This window comes from Monodon monoceros, unplaced genomic scaffold (assembly GCF_005190385.1).
Source record: "Monodon monoceros isolate NGI ecotype Baffin Bay Population unplaced genomic scaffold, NGI_Narwhal_1 Super_Scaffold_4, whole genome shotgun sequence".
Classification (NCBI taxonomy): domain Eukaryota; kingdom Metazoa; phylum Chordata; class Mammalia; order Artiodactyla; family Monodontidae; genus Monodon; species Monodon monoceros.
The window spans coordinates 68,011,828-68,025,695 of NW_021703781.1; the positions used below are offsets into that span (position 1 = coordinate 68,011,828).

The 13,868-nt window shown below is 46.5% G+C and overlaps 1 protein-coding gene across 2 annotated transcripts in view; it reads right to left on the bottom strand.

Moving 5' to 3' along the window:
* GFRA1 (GDNF family receptor alpha 1) overlaps window positions 1-13,868 on the bottom strand; it is a 204,608-nt gene that overhangs the window by 15,624 nt on the left and 175,116 nt on the right. For both annotated transcript variants that reach the window (XM_029245699.1, XM_029245700.1), the window contains one exon: window positions 11,664-11,845. In XM_029245699.1, the coding sequence (XP_029101532.1) occupies window positions 11,664-11,845 (182 nt within the window). The remainder of the gene's footprint in view (window positions 1-11,663; window positions 11,846-13,868) is intronic.

Genomic DNA, 13,868 nt, shown 5'->3' on the forward strand with positions numbered 1-13,868 from the left:
GGGCTAACATGGGTGGATTCTGGGATGTAGCTTCCCTCTGAGCTCATCCTCTGGCACATAAAGCCAGGAAGATTAAATCCCAGGAAGCCACTGTCAGTCTCTCCATTGCTGCGAGTAGCCGGGCCCATCACACAGGGCCCCAGGGCCACTTGGCAGGCTGGTCCTGAGCTCCGTCAGGAGGCTGCCAGGGGAGCCCAGAAGCAGCCTGGGTGGAGTGCCCTGTGGCTTCGCACTTCTGCTAACGTAAGACCCTCCCACAGCTTATTTCTCCCAGGACTTAAACTCGCTCTAAGCAGGAGAGCATTATGCGAAGGAAATGCTAGGTATAGCCAAGATCTGGAACTTTCTTTATGAAACGAAAACAACAGTGGGTGCTAGAAAACACTGTGGATTACACAGAAATGATGGCAACCTCACAGAAACCATAAACCAAATGCCACAAAAAACATGCTGCACCAAGACCGTTTTCTTCAACAAAAGGCCCAGGAAATGGCATCTAGAAGCCACAATCATTTAGATTCAGTGCACGTGCTGAAGGCTCAGTGCTGACCTGTCTGGTCAGCAGTCAATGTCAGCCCCTCCTAAAACTCCCCCATCCTCCAAGTCCACGCATGAGAACCCCAGCTGTGGTTTGGTATAAGCCCTTCCATCTACCATGGTTGTCCAGCAAAAGTCTCCTTTGACATGTCACCTGCAGGGTGGGGGATGCTGGATGGGGGAAAGCATCACTCAGACAGGGTGAGGGTGGGAGGTCCTAAAGGCCGCGGACTCCTGCGGGCCCCTGGATGATGGGAACCTGGTCAAGAGCCTCGGTTAACACCACATATGAGTCTACCCCGGGGGTCACTCTGAGGGGAGTGCTGCCTTGGGGAAATTAATTTAAGTATCCCCAGTTGGGCATCACGTGGTCACCAGAGCCCCGTTTCATTGTTCGCGTTGGCACGAATTAGGAAAGATTTGGTCCAATGCACCCGTCTACTCTTCAATCTCCTGAAGCCCCTCACCACACAAGGAGAAGGAAACCTGAAAAGACTCTTACATGCCTCCATTTTCCATGTTGGCAGAAAGAAAAGGGGGTTTTTGAGGCAGCCCTTGTTTCCCAGGCAGTGGTCTTCAACCAGGGGCGATTTTGTCCTGCAGGGGACGTTTGCTGTGTGGCGGGACATCTCTGGTTATCACAGTCGGGGAAAGGGGCTCCTGGCATCTAGAGGGCAGAGGCCGGGGTGCTGATCAGCATCCTACAAGGCACAGGGCAGCCCCACAACAAAGAATTACCAGAGGCCAAAGGGCAGTGGGGCTGAGGTTGAGTAAGCCTGACCTGGAGAACCGTTCAGCTCATAGCCAAGAAGTCACTAAACAACCTTTACTGAAGTCTCCACGATTGGTAGTGAGGTGTGTAGCCCATCTTCAGCAAAGATGCCAGGGAAGCAAGTGACTTCCCCTGGAGAGGCCTCTGACACTAAACTATCTTTCAAAACCATCCCTGTGGGCTTCCCTGGTGGTGCAGTGGTTGAGAATCTACCTGCCAACGCAGGGGACACGGGTTCGTGCCCTGGTCTGGGAAGATCCCACACGCAGCGGAGCAACTGGGCCCGTGAGCCACAATTACTGAGCCTGCGCGTCTGGAGCCTGTGCTCCACAACGAGAGGCCGCGACAGTAAGAGGCCCGCACACCGCAATGAAGAGTGGCCCCCGCTTGCCGCATCTAGAGAAAGCCCTCACACAGAAACGAAGACGCAACACAGCCATTAATTAATTAATTAAAAAACAAAACAAAACATCACTGTGACAAGGCCTCACATTTTCTCATTTACTCTACAGGTGCAAAACCCCATAGGCCACCAATATCAAAAAAAGCCACTGGAAAACAGGACCCACAAGCAATGCATAGTTTAGCCTGGCCCCTTGGAGCACTTCTCTGTTACTAAAGATGGGACAAAGGGGGCCAGTGATACCCAAGTGCTAAAAGCCCTTTGAAGCTTACAGCTAATAAAAACTTCCTTAGGGCAGAGCACTGCCCTGAGAATGCATGACAAGTAGGATCACATTTAATGCTCATAATACCCGAGGAGGCACTCTCACTGCCGTCCTCATTTCACAGGCGATAAAACTGAGGCAGAGAGGATAAGTAATTTGCCCAAGGTTTCATGGCTGGTAAGTGGTGAAGTGAGCCCATGTTCAAAATTTCAACTCCAGCTTCCTTGTGAGAAGTTTCACAGGGTGTCCCTAGAATTAAAATAAAAATTCTGCTAACTTTTATTCCCGGTTCCTAGGAGATAAGTTCTAAATCCTTGGAAGTTCATGAATGATAGGAGTGTTTTGACTATGGTTATGGTTATGGCTCTGTTTAGACCAACCGTGGGTCAAGGGGTTGGGGCTTTGAGCCACATGAGGTCAGCCTGATCTCCTGACCTCCAGGGAGCAAACAGGAATCAAATATTGCGTTCAATCACATGCCCAATGGATCAGTCAGCCATGCCTATATAATGAACCCCAATAAAAACTGGTCACTGAGGCTCAGTGGGGCATCCTGGTTGATGAACACACTGATGTGCTGGGAGGGTGGCATGCCTGAATTCCACAGGAGTTTCACAGGGAGAGGGCATGGAAGCTCTCCTCCCAGGCTTCAGCTTAAGTGTCTCTTCATTTGGCTTATCCTGATTTGTACCCTTTAAAATAAAACTGTACTTGTAAGTATAGTGCTTTCCTGAGTTCTGAGTCATTCTAGTGAATTGAACCTGAGGGCATCATGGGAACACCTAAGTTTGTAGCCAGTTCGTCAGAAGAGCCTGGGAACTCCTGAAGTATGGTTGGCCTCTGAAGTGGGCAGTCTTGTTGGGGACCGTGCCCTTAACCTGCGGTATCTGTGCTAACCAGGGGGCCGGTGTCAGAAGTGAGTTGTACTGCAGGATGCCAGCTGGTGTTAGAATAGGCCTCATTCGCTTCCTTTATGCTCGTTTATGAACCGGCCTGGCACCTCAATTTGCCACATGTTCGACAAGAATTTAGGGACTGATTTAGTCTCTATTGAATGAATAATGTTATCCAGAAACAAAAAGGTCAAATGCTCCGTTTTAGGTATTACAGTGTAGCCAGTTAAAATGCATAGAGGAGAAACATGCTGCTGTTCTATTTCTCTTCTGATCAAGCCTCTCTGTGTCTCAGGTCTATTGTCGGAGAAATGGGAATAATAATAGTACTGACCTCATGAAGTTACTGTCAAAATCAGTTTATATATATACGTATATACGCACACATACATATATGTATGTATTTATATAATGTGCTTAGAATAGTACTTGACCCATGGAAAGTACTATTTGCATATTTGCTTTATTAATACAAAACCACAAAAAGCAGAGGTGACGCAAGTTACCGCAGAAAATAGCTCTAGGATCCGTCATACGATTAGATCGTTTGTAATGTTTCCCAAGGTGGGGTTTGGGAACCAGTGGTGTATATGGCTTCATTTAGGTGGCATAAAAACATTTTTATTGCTTTCATTTTAATATTTATATAATGACTTTTTGATACAGAGAGGGCTATTGCACTGATTCACGTTTCACAAATGTTATTAACAGTATATTTCGATACCGAGTTTAAAATGCATATTAAGCAAACAACAGCACTGGTGGAACGCAGTAAGGGAGAGCCTGCGAATTCCTGGTCTTTGAGGCTAAGAGGCAGGGCTAGCTCTCAAATACCATCTTTTCTGCAAATAAGAGTGTTTCCTGTTTACAATTGTGGCGCCTCCTCCCACTGTCAGCACTAGTTAAAGAGATATGGCAATGGCCTCTGGCAGGTGGTCATACTCTGACACCCAGGCTGGACCAAGACCTGACTACTGTCACAGCTCCAAGTTCACAGCACCAAGAATCTGATGGTTAGGAGGATCTCTTGAGAGACTCCTGCGCATGGAGAGATGGAATCTGAAACAGTTCTAAGCCCAGTTCAAGACCTGATCCTTTCTTTATTGTCTTGTGGTTTCCATCTCTTCTTGGTCTGGTGTCCACAGAATATCCCACCCCTTCCCCTCCTTCCTTGGGACTTTCTACAATGACCGCATCTTAGAACCAGCAGGATATCACTCGGTTCAAAGCCTTCTTACAAATGAAGGAAGCAAAACCTAAAGAGCTCCATCTTTTTCCATCCATGTGCCCCTACCCCCACCCCAATCCCTGGGAACAACCTTCCTATATGGCCCCAGGGTCCACAGTTAAAGCTCTAACATGTGTCACCAACCATGATAACGGTGGTGTCCACTTCCAAGTGCAGAGGGTTGGCCAGTCGTGCTAGGCCCTCTGCATACTGGCACTAGTTCTTTAATCCTCACAACAAACCCCAGAGGTGGGTGATAGCTTATAGGAGACATTCAGAGACGGTAAGAAACACGACCCAGGTCATGACAGAGCAATAGGAAGTGAGCCGGGAACCTCGCTCCAGTTTCACCAACTCCAAAGCTCATGCTCCCCCCCAGCAAAGCAACTCCTAGGCTGTCAGCCACAGGGTGAAATGGAGGTACCGGAGGGGGGCTTTAACCACTGGCAAGGGTGGCGTGAGTACAGGGGATGAGTATCCACGCGCTAGGGGCCTGGTGTGGAAATAGGCGCCTCTCTCCATCTCCTTCCAGCTTCCCACCTTCCCACCAGTCAGCCTGTGCAAAATCCCACCACCCTGGCCTTGCTCTCAAGTACTCTTCTCTGGAAGATTAACAGGACGCCAAAGCTCCCCATTGCTCTGCTAGCATAAATTGCAAGAAAAACATTTAGAATATTGATTAAGTGCTTCATGCTAGAAGATTTAAATTTACCTCCTGTATTTCCAGGATTAGCTGACAAATGGGGTCAGCCTGCTGGCACAAATGATTTACAAAACACCCATTGGCAGCTTTCCTTTTTAAACTCAACACTTAAAATTTTCACTTGGTCACAGCCAGTGGAGTCCTGGGTATTCAGCAGGTTTGGATAATCACCTTATTGCCACATTGAGACTTGTGGGGTTTGGCCCTGGGAAGAGCTTCAAAATCATTTCCAGTCTGGTCTGGCCCTATCCAGTACAGATGGACTCCGTTTAGGTCTGAAGAGGTACCAGGGCAGTGAGGGGGTAACACATGCTGTTCCTCCAGGATGGAAGGTCTTGTTTCAGATAGAGATTTTTGCAGTATTCTAATATCCAGTGTTCTAATTCAATATTCAAATATTCTTCACATGTAGGAGTTAAACAGGTTATAAGCAGGTGTTAAGGAGCCAAAGTGCATCTGCCCCCTGCCCCTACTACCAATCTGTAAACGTTGTGCTGCAACATACAAGTGCCCAGTGCATTTCTATAAGCTTCAGACTGTACTTGGCCAAGAGAGGGATTGTACTGAGGCTTTCCTGGGAGGCCAGGGAGGTACAGACCTAGACTGAAATCCACTGAATCCAGGTTCTCTGCTCCAGGAAAGATGCCCACCTCAAGGCGTTTGCCCCCATGGCCCACAGACGGCCAGCACTGTTCCTCTTAGGGCTAGCATAGTCTGACTGCCAAAGTAGGTGACACGATTGCTAAGGGGGGTAAAGGGACAGGGAGCCTTTGCATTGCTAACTTTAGCAGTAAGCATTCTTGCAAAAGCTATTCATTTGGACCCTGCTCACATCTCTTTTACGACTGAGAAAGCTGCTTTGCGAATTCCTTTTTCTATAGAACGCTGCTTAAAAGTTCCATTAAGATGAGGGGAGGAGACTTGAGATCCACAATTGCTGTACCTCCATGTCTCACTCATAGATATGTTTTATTTGGTTCCCAAAAAAACTGACTTTGGATGTGGCTCGCCCTGTTCCCTGGAGTCCCCGGTAAGTGCTCACAGCTACCTGCACCCTTCTGCCTGCCCTGCTCTGAGTGTGCGCCCCCCGTCCGTCAGACTTTCTCCTCTCGGTCACACGTCATGTCTCTTCCTGAGGAAAAGCACAGAGACAGTGAAAACTTCTCAGGGGTCCTCAGCCTTAGTCCCAAGGCTGTATTCCCCAAGTTTCTACAACCCTATTTGACCATGGAAATCAAGGGCCTAAAGTCCACTTTAAGAGGTCTTCACTTTAAGCCACCAGAGTTAAGGGATGTATAATAATGCAAAATGGAGATTTTTCCAACACCTACACTTCCCAAATTTACTTTAAATAAGTGACAAGTACAGTCCATTTGATTTAAATATTCTGAGCTTTTTCCAGCTACCAGACCACTCAAGTGCACAGAAGATGAAATAATTGGTAGGATTCTTAGTGTTTCTTTGTCATGTGACCACTTTGTGCAAGTCAAAGGGATATGCCAGCAATAGCACAGCCTGCATCATGCTTGTTACTAATATGCCTGCCAATTAATCCTGACATGGGAGCTTGGCTGGTTACCCAAAACCTGGTATTTTATCATCTCAGGGGGTTAGCTCTTGGACTCTTCTGTGACATTTTATACTAATCAACCAACTTTCCTTTTTTTAAAGCTGAGCCTTTCATAGGAACTGCAGATGAGCCCTATACACACCACACGCAAGGCCACTCATTTTCCCCAAACAGAATTGTGTTTGGTTTGTTGATAATTACACTCTGAAGCCGATTTTTGAAAATGTTTATTCTTATTTCTTCCCTTCCGAGGGGAAATCTATCTCAAATGTTAAGACAGAAACCCAAGTCCCTCAGAGTTTTCTCAGATTATTGTATATTTAAAAATACTACAAGAGGGTGCTTCTCGAGGGTAGTGAACTTTAGAGCTGCCAGAGATAGTTGACTTGCTCCAAATCTGTTACCAATGGATCCCAAGCTGGTTTAACTCAGTTCTATTCTGAGTAGTGACACATATGGCTGGGACAAACGCCACTCTAAGATATTTCTAGGACCCCCTGGCAAATGGTAATTTATCTGAAGATAGCCAGGCAAAGGAAGGACAGATGGGAAGAATAAGTCTCCTGGGAGCCCTACGTTGAAGCAAGAGTCCTAAATCAACGCCAGGGACCACGTTCTCAAAGGTAAGTCCCCTCTCATCACTCACCCACTCACCCCCAATCCTCTGGCTTCCAGCGATTCTTTCAACCATTCTTAATATAGGTCATTCTAAAGAGATAATCAAGCTGCAACAAGTTTTAGTGGCAAACTTTCAGTCTTTCCCCTATAACCTGTCTGCTGGGATTTCAGCATGAAGCATCCCAGCCTACAAGCTTTCTGTTTTTCCCATCATTCGAAGCACCCCCTTCAGGAAGCACTGGGACATATGGGTCTCTCAAATCCAGCTTCTCCCTTCCTCTTTTACTATTATTCACCGCCCCCAGATTTACTGAGGTATAATTGACAAATAAAAATTGTATTTACTTCAGGCATACAACTTGATGTTTTGATATATGTATACACTGTGACAGGTTTACCGCAATCAAGCTAATTAACATATTCATCACCTCACAGAGTTACCATTTTGGGGGGTGGGGTAAGAACAACTAAGATGTACTCTCTTGGCGAATTTCAAGTATATAATATGGTACTGCTAACTATAGTCACCGTGCTCTATGTATCCAGATCTTGTTCAACTTGCATGTCTGAAAGTTTATACCCTATAACCAACATCTCCCCATTTCCCCACCCCTAGCCCCTGGTAACCACCATTCTAGTCTCTGCTTTAAAAAGTTCAACTTTTTTAGAATCCACATATAAATAACATCACGAACCTGGAGGACATTATACAAAGTGAAATAAGCCAGACACAGAAAGACAAATACTGCATGACCTCCTTTACTATTTTTTTTTTGGTATGCGGGCCTCTCACTGCTGTGGCCTCTCCCGTTGCGGAGCACAGGCTCCGGACGCGCAGGCTCAGCGGCCCTGGCTCACAGGCCCAGGCGCTCCACAGCATGTGGGATCTTCCCGGACCGGGGCACGGACCCGTGTCCCCTGCATCGGCAGGCGGACTCTCAACCACTGCGCCACCAGGGAAGCCCTCCTTTACTATTTTTTTACTTCTTACTCTCTGCCAATTCCTAATTCAAAGAAAGAGCCCAGGTTGTCCAAGGTCATGGAACAAGGCAAAAAGTACACTGGCCTCAGAGTCGGAAATCCTAGCCCCACTACAGAATTACTGTGTGATCTCAGTTATGTTCCTAGCCTGTCCCTGCCTCATTTGCCTCATCTGTAAAAGAGAAGGATGTTTATCATACCTGACTCGTGGGCTGTTGTGAGGACTAGAGGGCACAATGCATGCGAAATGTTTTGCAAAATGAAACACACTATATACCTGTTAGTGCAACTCACACCAATGTTCCCTAGTGTAACACCCCAAGCAAGGCACAACGCCACCATCCATCTCTTGCAAAGGGCCAAATGGCCAACTGACTTGGGATTAAGCATTGCATGTGACATTCTGGAGCATTCACTCTGCCCCAAGCACTGAAACATTACCCCCATTTAATCCTCTTAATCTAGCAGCTAGGCAGTCGTAACGTTTTGTAGCTGAGGAAGCAGAGGCTTGGAGAGGTCGTGATGCTGGTAAGGGCAAGAGCCTGGGTCTGCACACAGGCTTGGCTGTAAAACCCAAGAACTCACCCCCTGCCTCATGCGTGCAAAAATGGGCTCAGACAGGTAGCTGTCGCAGGAGGTAAGGTGAGGTTTTGTGGAACCCTGAAGAGCTCCCTAGAAGTAAAATGCTGTTTAGCTCCAAGATGTGTGGATTGTGTGTGTGTCATCGGGGAGAGAGGTGTGGCCGCCCCTCCTTCCTTGGTGTTCCCACGTCTCCATTTCCCCCTCTGCTGAGAAGTTAAATGGCAGCCCTGAGAGAAACATCATGCTTTAATTTTTACTTTAATTTTACTTTGCCCCTCTGTTTATGAGGCAGAGTTCCTATCACTAATACAGCAGAAGGAAAGGCTGTTTCTTGGGAAGAGAGCTCATGTCTCCTCTGACATTGCCAGGGTGACCTTGCAGTGGCAAAGAGTCCCCCTGACAGGGAGGGGTGGTCGGGCAGATCTTGTTGGAGGTAAACACCACGTGGCCAAGCCAAGCACTGTACCCCGAGAAGCAGAAGCCAGGTGATTTGGTGGGGCCGGGGGCAGGGAGATGGGGAGAACACCTCCGCATGGCTGTCAGACTCCTCTCTCATGGGGGAAACTAATTTCACGGAGTTTCCAGTGATGGGTATTCTTCTGAGGTGCCATCTATTAACTTAGTCTGACCTTCCAGAAATGCTGACAAGCTGCATCTTGCCCACTATTTGTACGTTCACTGAGGACAGAATTTTTTTTGAATGCCCATCTCCATGAAGTTTCCGGAACACAAAAGGAGCTTAATAAACAGGGTGAACACTGCCTCTGCCATCATGCTCTGTGCACTTAGACACGAGCAGAGAAGAAACCGGTTTTGCTGCAGCCAAAGCTTGCCTCTTCTTGTGGTCAGGAACCACCTCTGGCCACTGTCATCACCTCATCCTAACAGGGTCCTACCCTCATCTGGCCACCTGTCTTTACAGATGCTGGAAGCTGAGCGGGCCCGACAAGAACAGAAGGCTGACCTAAGAGGAAGCAGGACGCTGAGGCCTGGCCAAAGATAAAAAAGAAACTGTGCTCTGTGGTGCTATGTCTGCGTCTAGACCCACCTCTAACCAGCTGGGGGACTTAGTGCAAGTCACTTCCCCTCCCTGAACCTCAGGGCTGTACTGCAGGATGGGGCAGTTAAATGCCATAATATTCCCCAAGCTTCCTCCTAGTTCTGGCATTTCCTGCACAGTGCACTGGAGATGGGAAGGGCTCAGGAAACACTTTAGAAGTATGAAGAACATCTGGTTGACCTTAGCTTGTGTCTTCCCGACCCGCCTTCTCCTCAGGCTTGTGTGTGGGTGTAGATGATGGTGTGTGTTGGTGGGGACCCAGGAGGACGAAGACAGAGACTAAAGCTCAGCTGAACGGCAGGTAGGATATCTAAGAAAAAGAGGGGAGTGTTGGGGGTGAGAAGATAGCAAGCAAGTCACAAGTGGAAAAACTGCCCAAATACGTTCTTGGACACAGACTGGGTTGCGAGTCAACAAGGTATTTGGCAGAGAAGTTTCCGGTGAGTGTTCTGGTGAGGATGATCCTCGGCAGGGCCTGGGCCGGGGGTGGTGGGGAGATGGGAGGATGGATTCCAGTGACAAGTGTAAACACACACAGTGCCTGGCACAGGTCCCCTCCCCTGGCATGGCAGCAGGCAGAAGTCACCATGTGGTCACTGCTGCCTCTCAAATCGAGGAAGAACCGTGGAAAGAACACAAGCCTCTAGATTCCAGGGCTGGTTCTGTGACTCGCTAGCTCTGCAGGCTCAAGCCAAAGCGTCCCCTTGCTGAGCCCCATGTCCTCCAAGGCTCCAGTAACAACACAATCAAGGCATCTCTCTAGCAGCTGTCAGGAGGGTAACATCCGAAGAGGTGAAGTGTGTGAAAATACTTGGTGAGTATATGAATATGTCCCAAAATAGCTGAATACTCATTATGATGAAAAAAATCAACAAAAAGGCAGAATCAACACTCTGCTTTGACTAAAGTTAGGAAATGACTATTTGTAAGTCATTGTGGTTCTTTCCCTCGGAGATCTGAATCAACTCCAAAGAAGTCTTTGGGCCATTCTCACTGGACTCTATTCACACGAGGGGTTTTCAGTGCAGTGCCTCACAGCTCCTCAAACCACGAAAGAGCATCTCCTTCTGCTTCCTGAAGAATGAACCCGAGTAGGACGCTACATTTGCCTTAACACTTTGGTAGTAACACTGTCTCTGGCTTATCTTTAGATAGAGTTAAATATTCCACATTCAGTCTAAATGGCAATGATGTTGACAAAGCCAAGAGCCCCCAAGACAACCCACTGAATGGGAGAAAATGTTTGCAAATGATATGACTGATAAGGGATTAATATCCAACATATATAAACAGCTCATACAACTCAACATCAAGGAAACCAACAGTCCGATTAAAAAATGGGCAGAAGAGGGAGATTGGTTCAAGATGGCAGAGTAGAAGGACGTGCTCTCACTCCCTCTTGAGAGAACACCCGAATCACGACTAACTGCTGGACAATCATCGACAGGAAGACACTGGAACTCACCCCACATCCAAAGACAAAGGAGAGGCCACAGTGAGACGGTAGGAGGGGTGCAATCACAATAAAATCAAATCCCATAACCGCTGGGTGGGTGACTCACAGACTGGAGAACATTTATACCACAGAAGTCCACCCACTGGAGTGAATGTTCTGAGCCCCACGTCAGGCTTCCCAATCTGGGGGTCCAGCAACAGGAGGAGGAATTCCTAGAGAATCAGACTTTGAAGGCTAGCGGGATTTGATTGCAGGACTTTGACAGGACTGGGGGAAACAGAGACTCCACTCTTGGAGGGCACACACAAAGTAGTGTGCGCATCGGGACGCAGGGGAAGGAGCAGTGACCCCATGGGAGACTGAACCTACCAAAGCCCCCGCCCTCGTCAATGGCAGAGTCAGTTCCAGAGCCCATCCTTCTCTCCACTCTAGAGAACATCACGGTCTCCACCTCTCATGGTTAAAATGCACTTTTGAGACTCAAACCTGAGCAGCGTTCGATCGTTCTCCCTCCATCTCTAAATGCATTTCAGAAAATGCATCTGTGTTCCCCTCAGAAGTAAGCACCGACAGGGAGTTAGGCCCCTGCTCTTACCTGTAAATTTGCACAAGGTGGTAAAACATGAGTGGGGATTTCATTCTCAGAGCCTGCTGGCCCCAGGGGCTTGTTCTTGACCCGGAAGGCTGTGGTGGTGGTGGCAGTGGTGGTCTGAACTGGGAGGGCTGGCTGCCACACGGTCACATCTGAGCCATTGCCAAAGGCTTGAATTGCATTTTCTGCAGTAAAACAGGAGGAAATCCAATTTTAAAGTCAAGCAGCAAATGTAACAGACAGTCTACATGAAGGCAGGGAGGCACACTAGAAATTCTAATGAGAGCGCTGGACTTCTGTGAACCAACCCCATCTATCCATCCACCCTCCACACGCTGAAAGCCAGCCGTGGGTCAGGTGCTCAAAAATTCATTCATTCATTAAACCCTGAGCTGGACACTTAGCTATGCTCTAAGTGCAACAGATATGTATTGTGTCCCTATTCACGTATCAGGTGTGGAGCAAGATCCTTCCCCTGAAACACCCATCAGTCGAGCCTTTTGAAAGCCAGACTCAGACCTGTTATTTGGAATCACAGTCACTGTTCCATCTTCCAAGAAAATGCTTGTGTCAAATTTCTATACTAAAAGCAAACTATTTAGTGTTTTTGTTTGTTTTTTCTTTTTAAAATGTTATTTATTCTTTTATACAGCAGGCTCTTATTAGTCATCCATTTTATACACATCAATGTATATACATGTCAATCCCAATCTCCCAATTCATCAAACCACCACCCCCACCCCTGCCGCTTTCACCCCCTGGTGTCCATACATTTTTTCTCTACTTCTGTGTCTCAATTTCTGCTCTGCAAACCGGTTCATCTGTACCATTTTCTTGGTTCCACATATATGTGTTAATATCTTTGTTTTTCTCTTTCTGACTTACTTCATTCTGTATGACAGTCTATAGATGCATCCATGTCTCTACAAATGACCCAATTTCATTCCTTTTTATGGCTGAGTAATATTCCATTGTATATATGTACCACATCTTCTTTATCCATCTGTCTGTCAACGGGCATTAGGTTGCTTCCATGACCTGGCTATTGTAAATAGTGCTGCAATGAACATTGGGGTGCATGTGTCTTTTTGAATCATGGTTTTCCCTGGGTATATGCCCAGTAGTGGGATTGCTGGGTCATATGGTAATTCAATTTTTAGTTTTTTAGGGAACCTCCATACTGTTCTCCATCGTGGCTGTATCAATTTACATTCCCACCAACAGTGCAAGAGGGTTCCCTTTTCTCCACACCCTCTCCAGCATTTGTTTGTAGATTTTCTGATGATACCCATTCTAACTTGTGTGAGGTGATACCTCATTGTAGTTTTGATTTGCATTTCTCTAACAATTAGTGATGTTGAGCATGTTTTCATTTGCCTGTTGGCCATCTGTATGTCTTCTTTGGAGAAATGTCTATTTAGGACATCTGCCCATTTTTGGATTGGGTTGTTTGTTTTTTTAATATTGAGCTACATGAGCTGTTTATATATTTTGGAGATTAATCCTTTGTCCGTTGATTCCTTTGCAAATATTTTCTCCCATTCTGAGGGTTGTCCTTTCATCTTCTTTATGGTTTCCTTTGCTGCGCAAAAGCTTTGAAGTTTCATTAGGTCCCATTTATTTTTGTTTTTATTTCCATTTCTATAGGAGGTGGGTCAAAAAAGATCTTGCTGGGATTTATGACAAAGAGTGTTCTTCCTATGTTTTCCTCTAAGAGTTTTATGGTGTCTGGTCTTACATTTAGGTCTCTAATCCATTTTGAGTTTATTTTTGTGTATGGTGTTAGGGAGTGTTCTAGTTTCATTCTTTTACATGTAGCTGTCCAGTTTTCCCAGCACCACTTATTGAAGAGACTGTCTTTTCTCCATTGTATCTCCTTGCCTCCTTTGTCATAGTTTAGTTGACCATAGGTGCGTGGGTTTATCTCTGGGCTTTCTATCCTGCTCTATTCATCTATATTTCTGTTTTTGTGCCAGCATCATATTGTCTTGATTACTGTAGATTTGTAGTATAGTCTGAAGTCAGGAAGTCTGATTCCTCCACCTCCGTTTTTTCCCTCAAGACTGCTTTGGCTATTCGGGGTCTTTTGTGTCTCCATACAAATTTTAAGATTTTTTGTTCTAGTTCTGTAAAAAATGCCATTGGTAATTTGATAGGGATTGCACTGAATCTGTAGATTGCTTTGGGTAGTATAGTCATTTTCACACT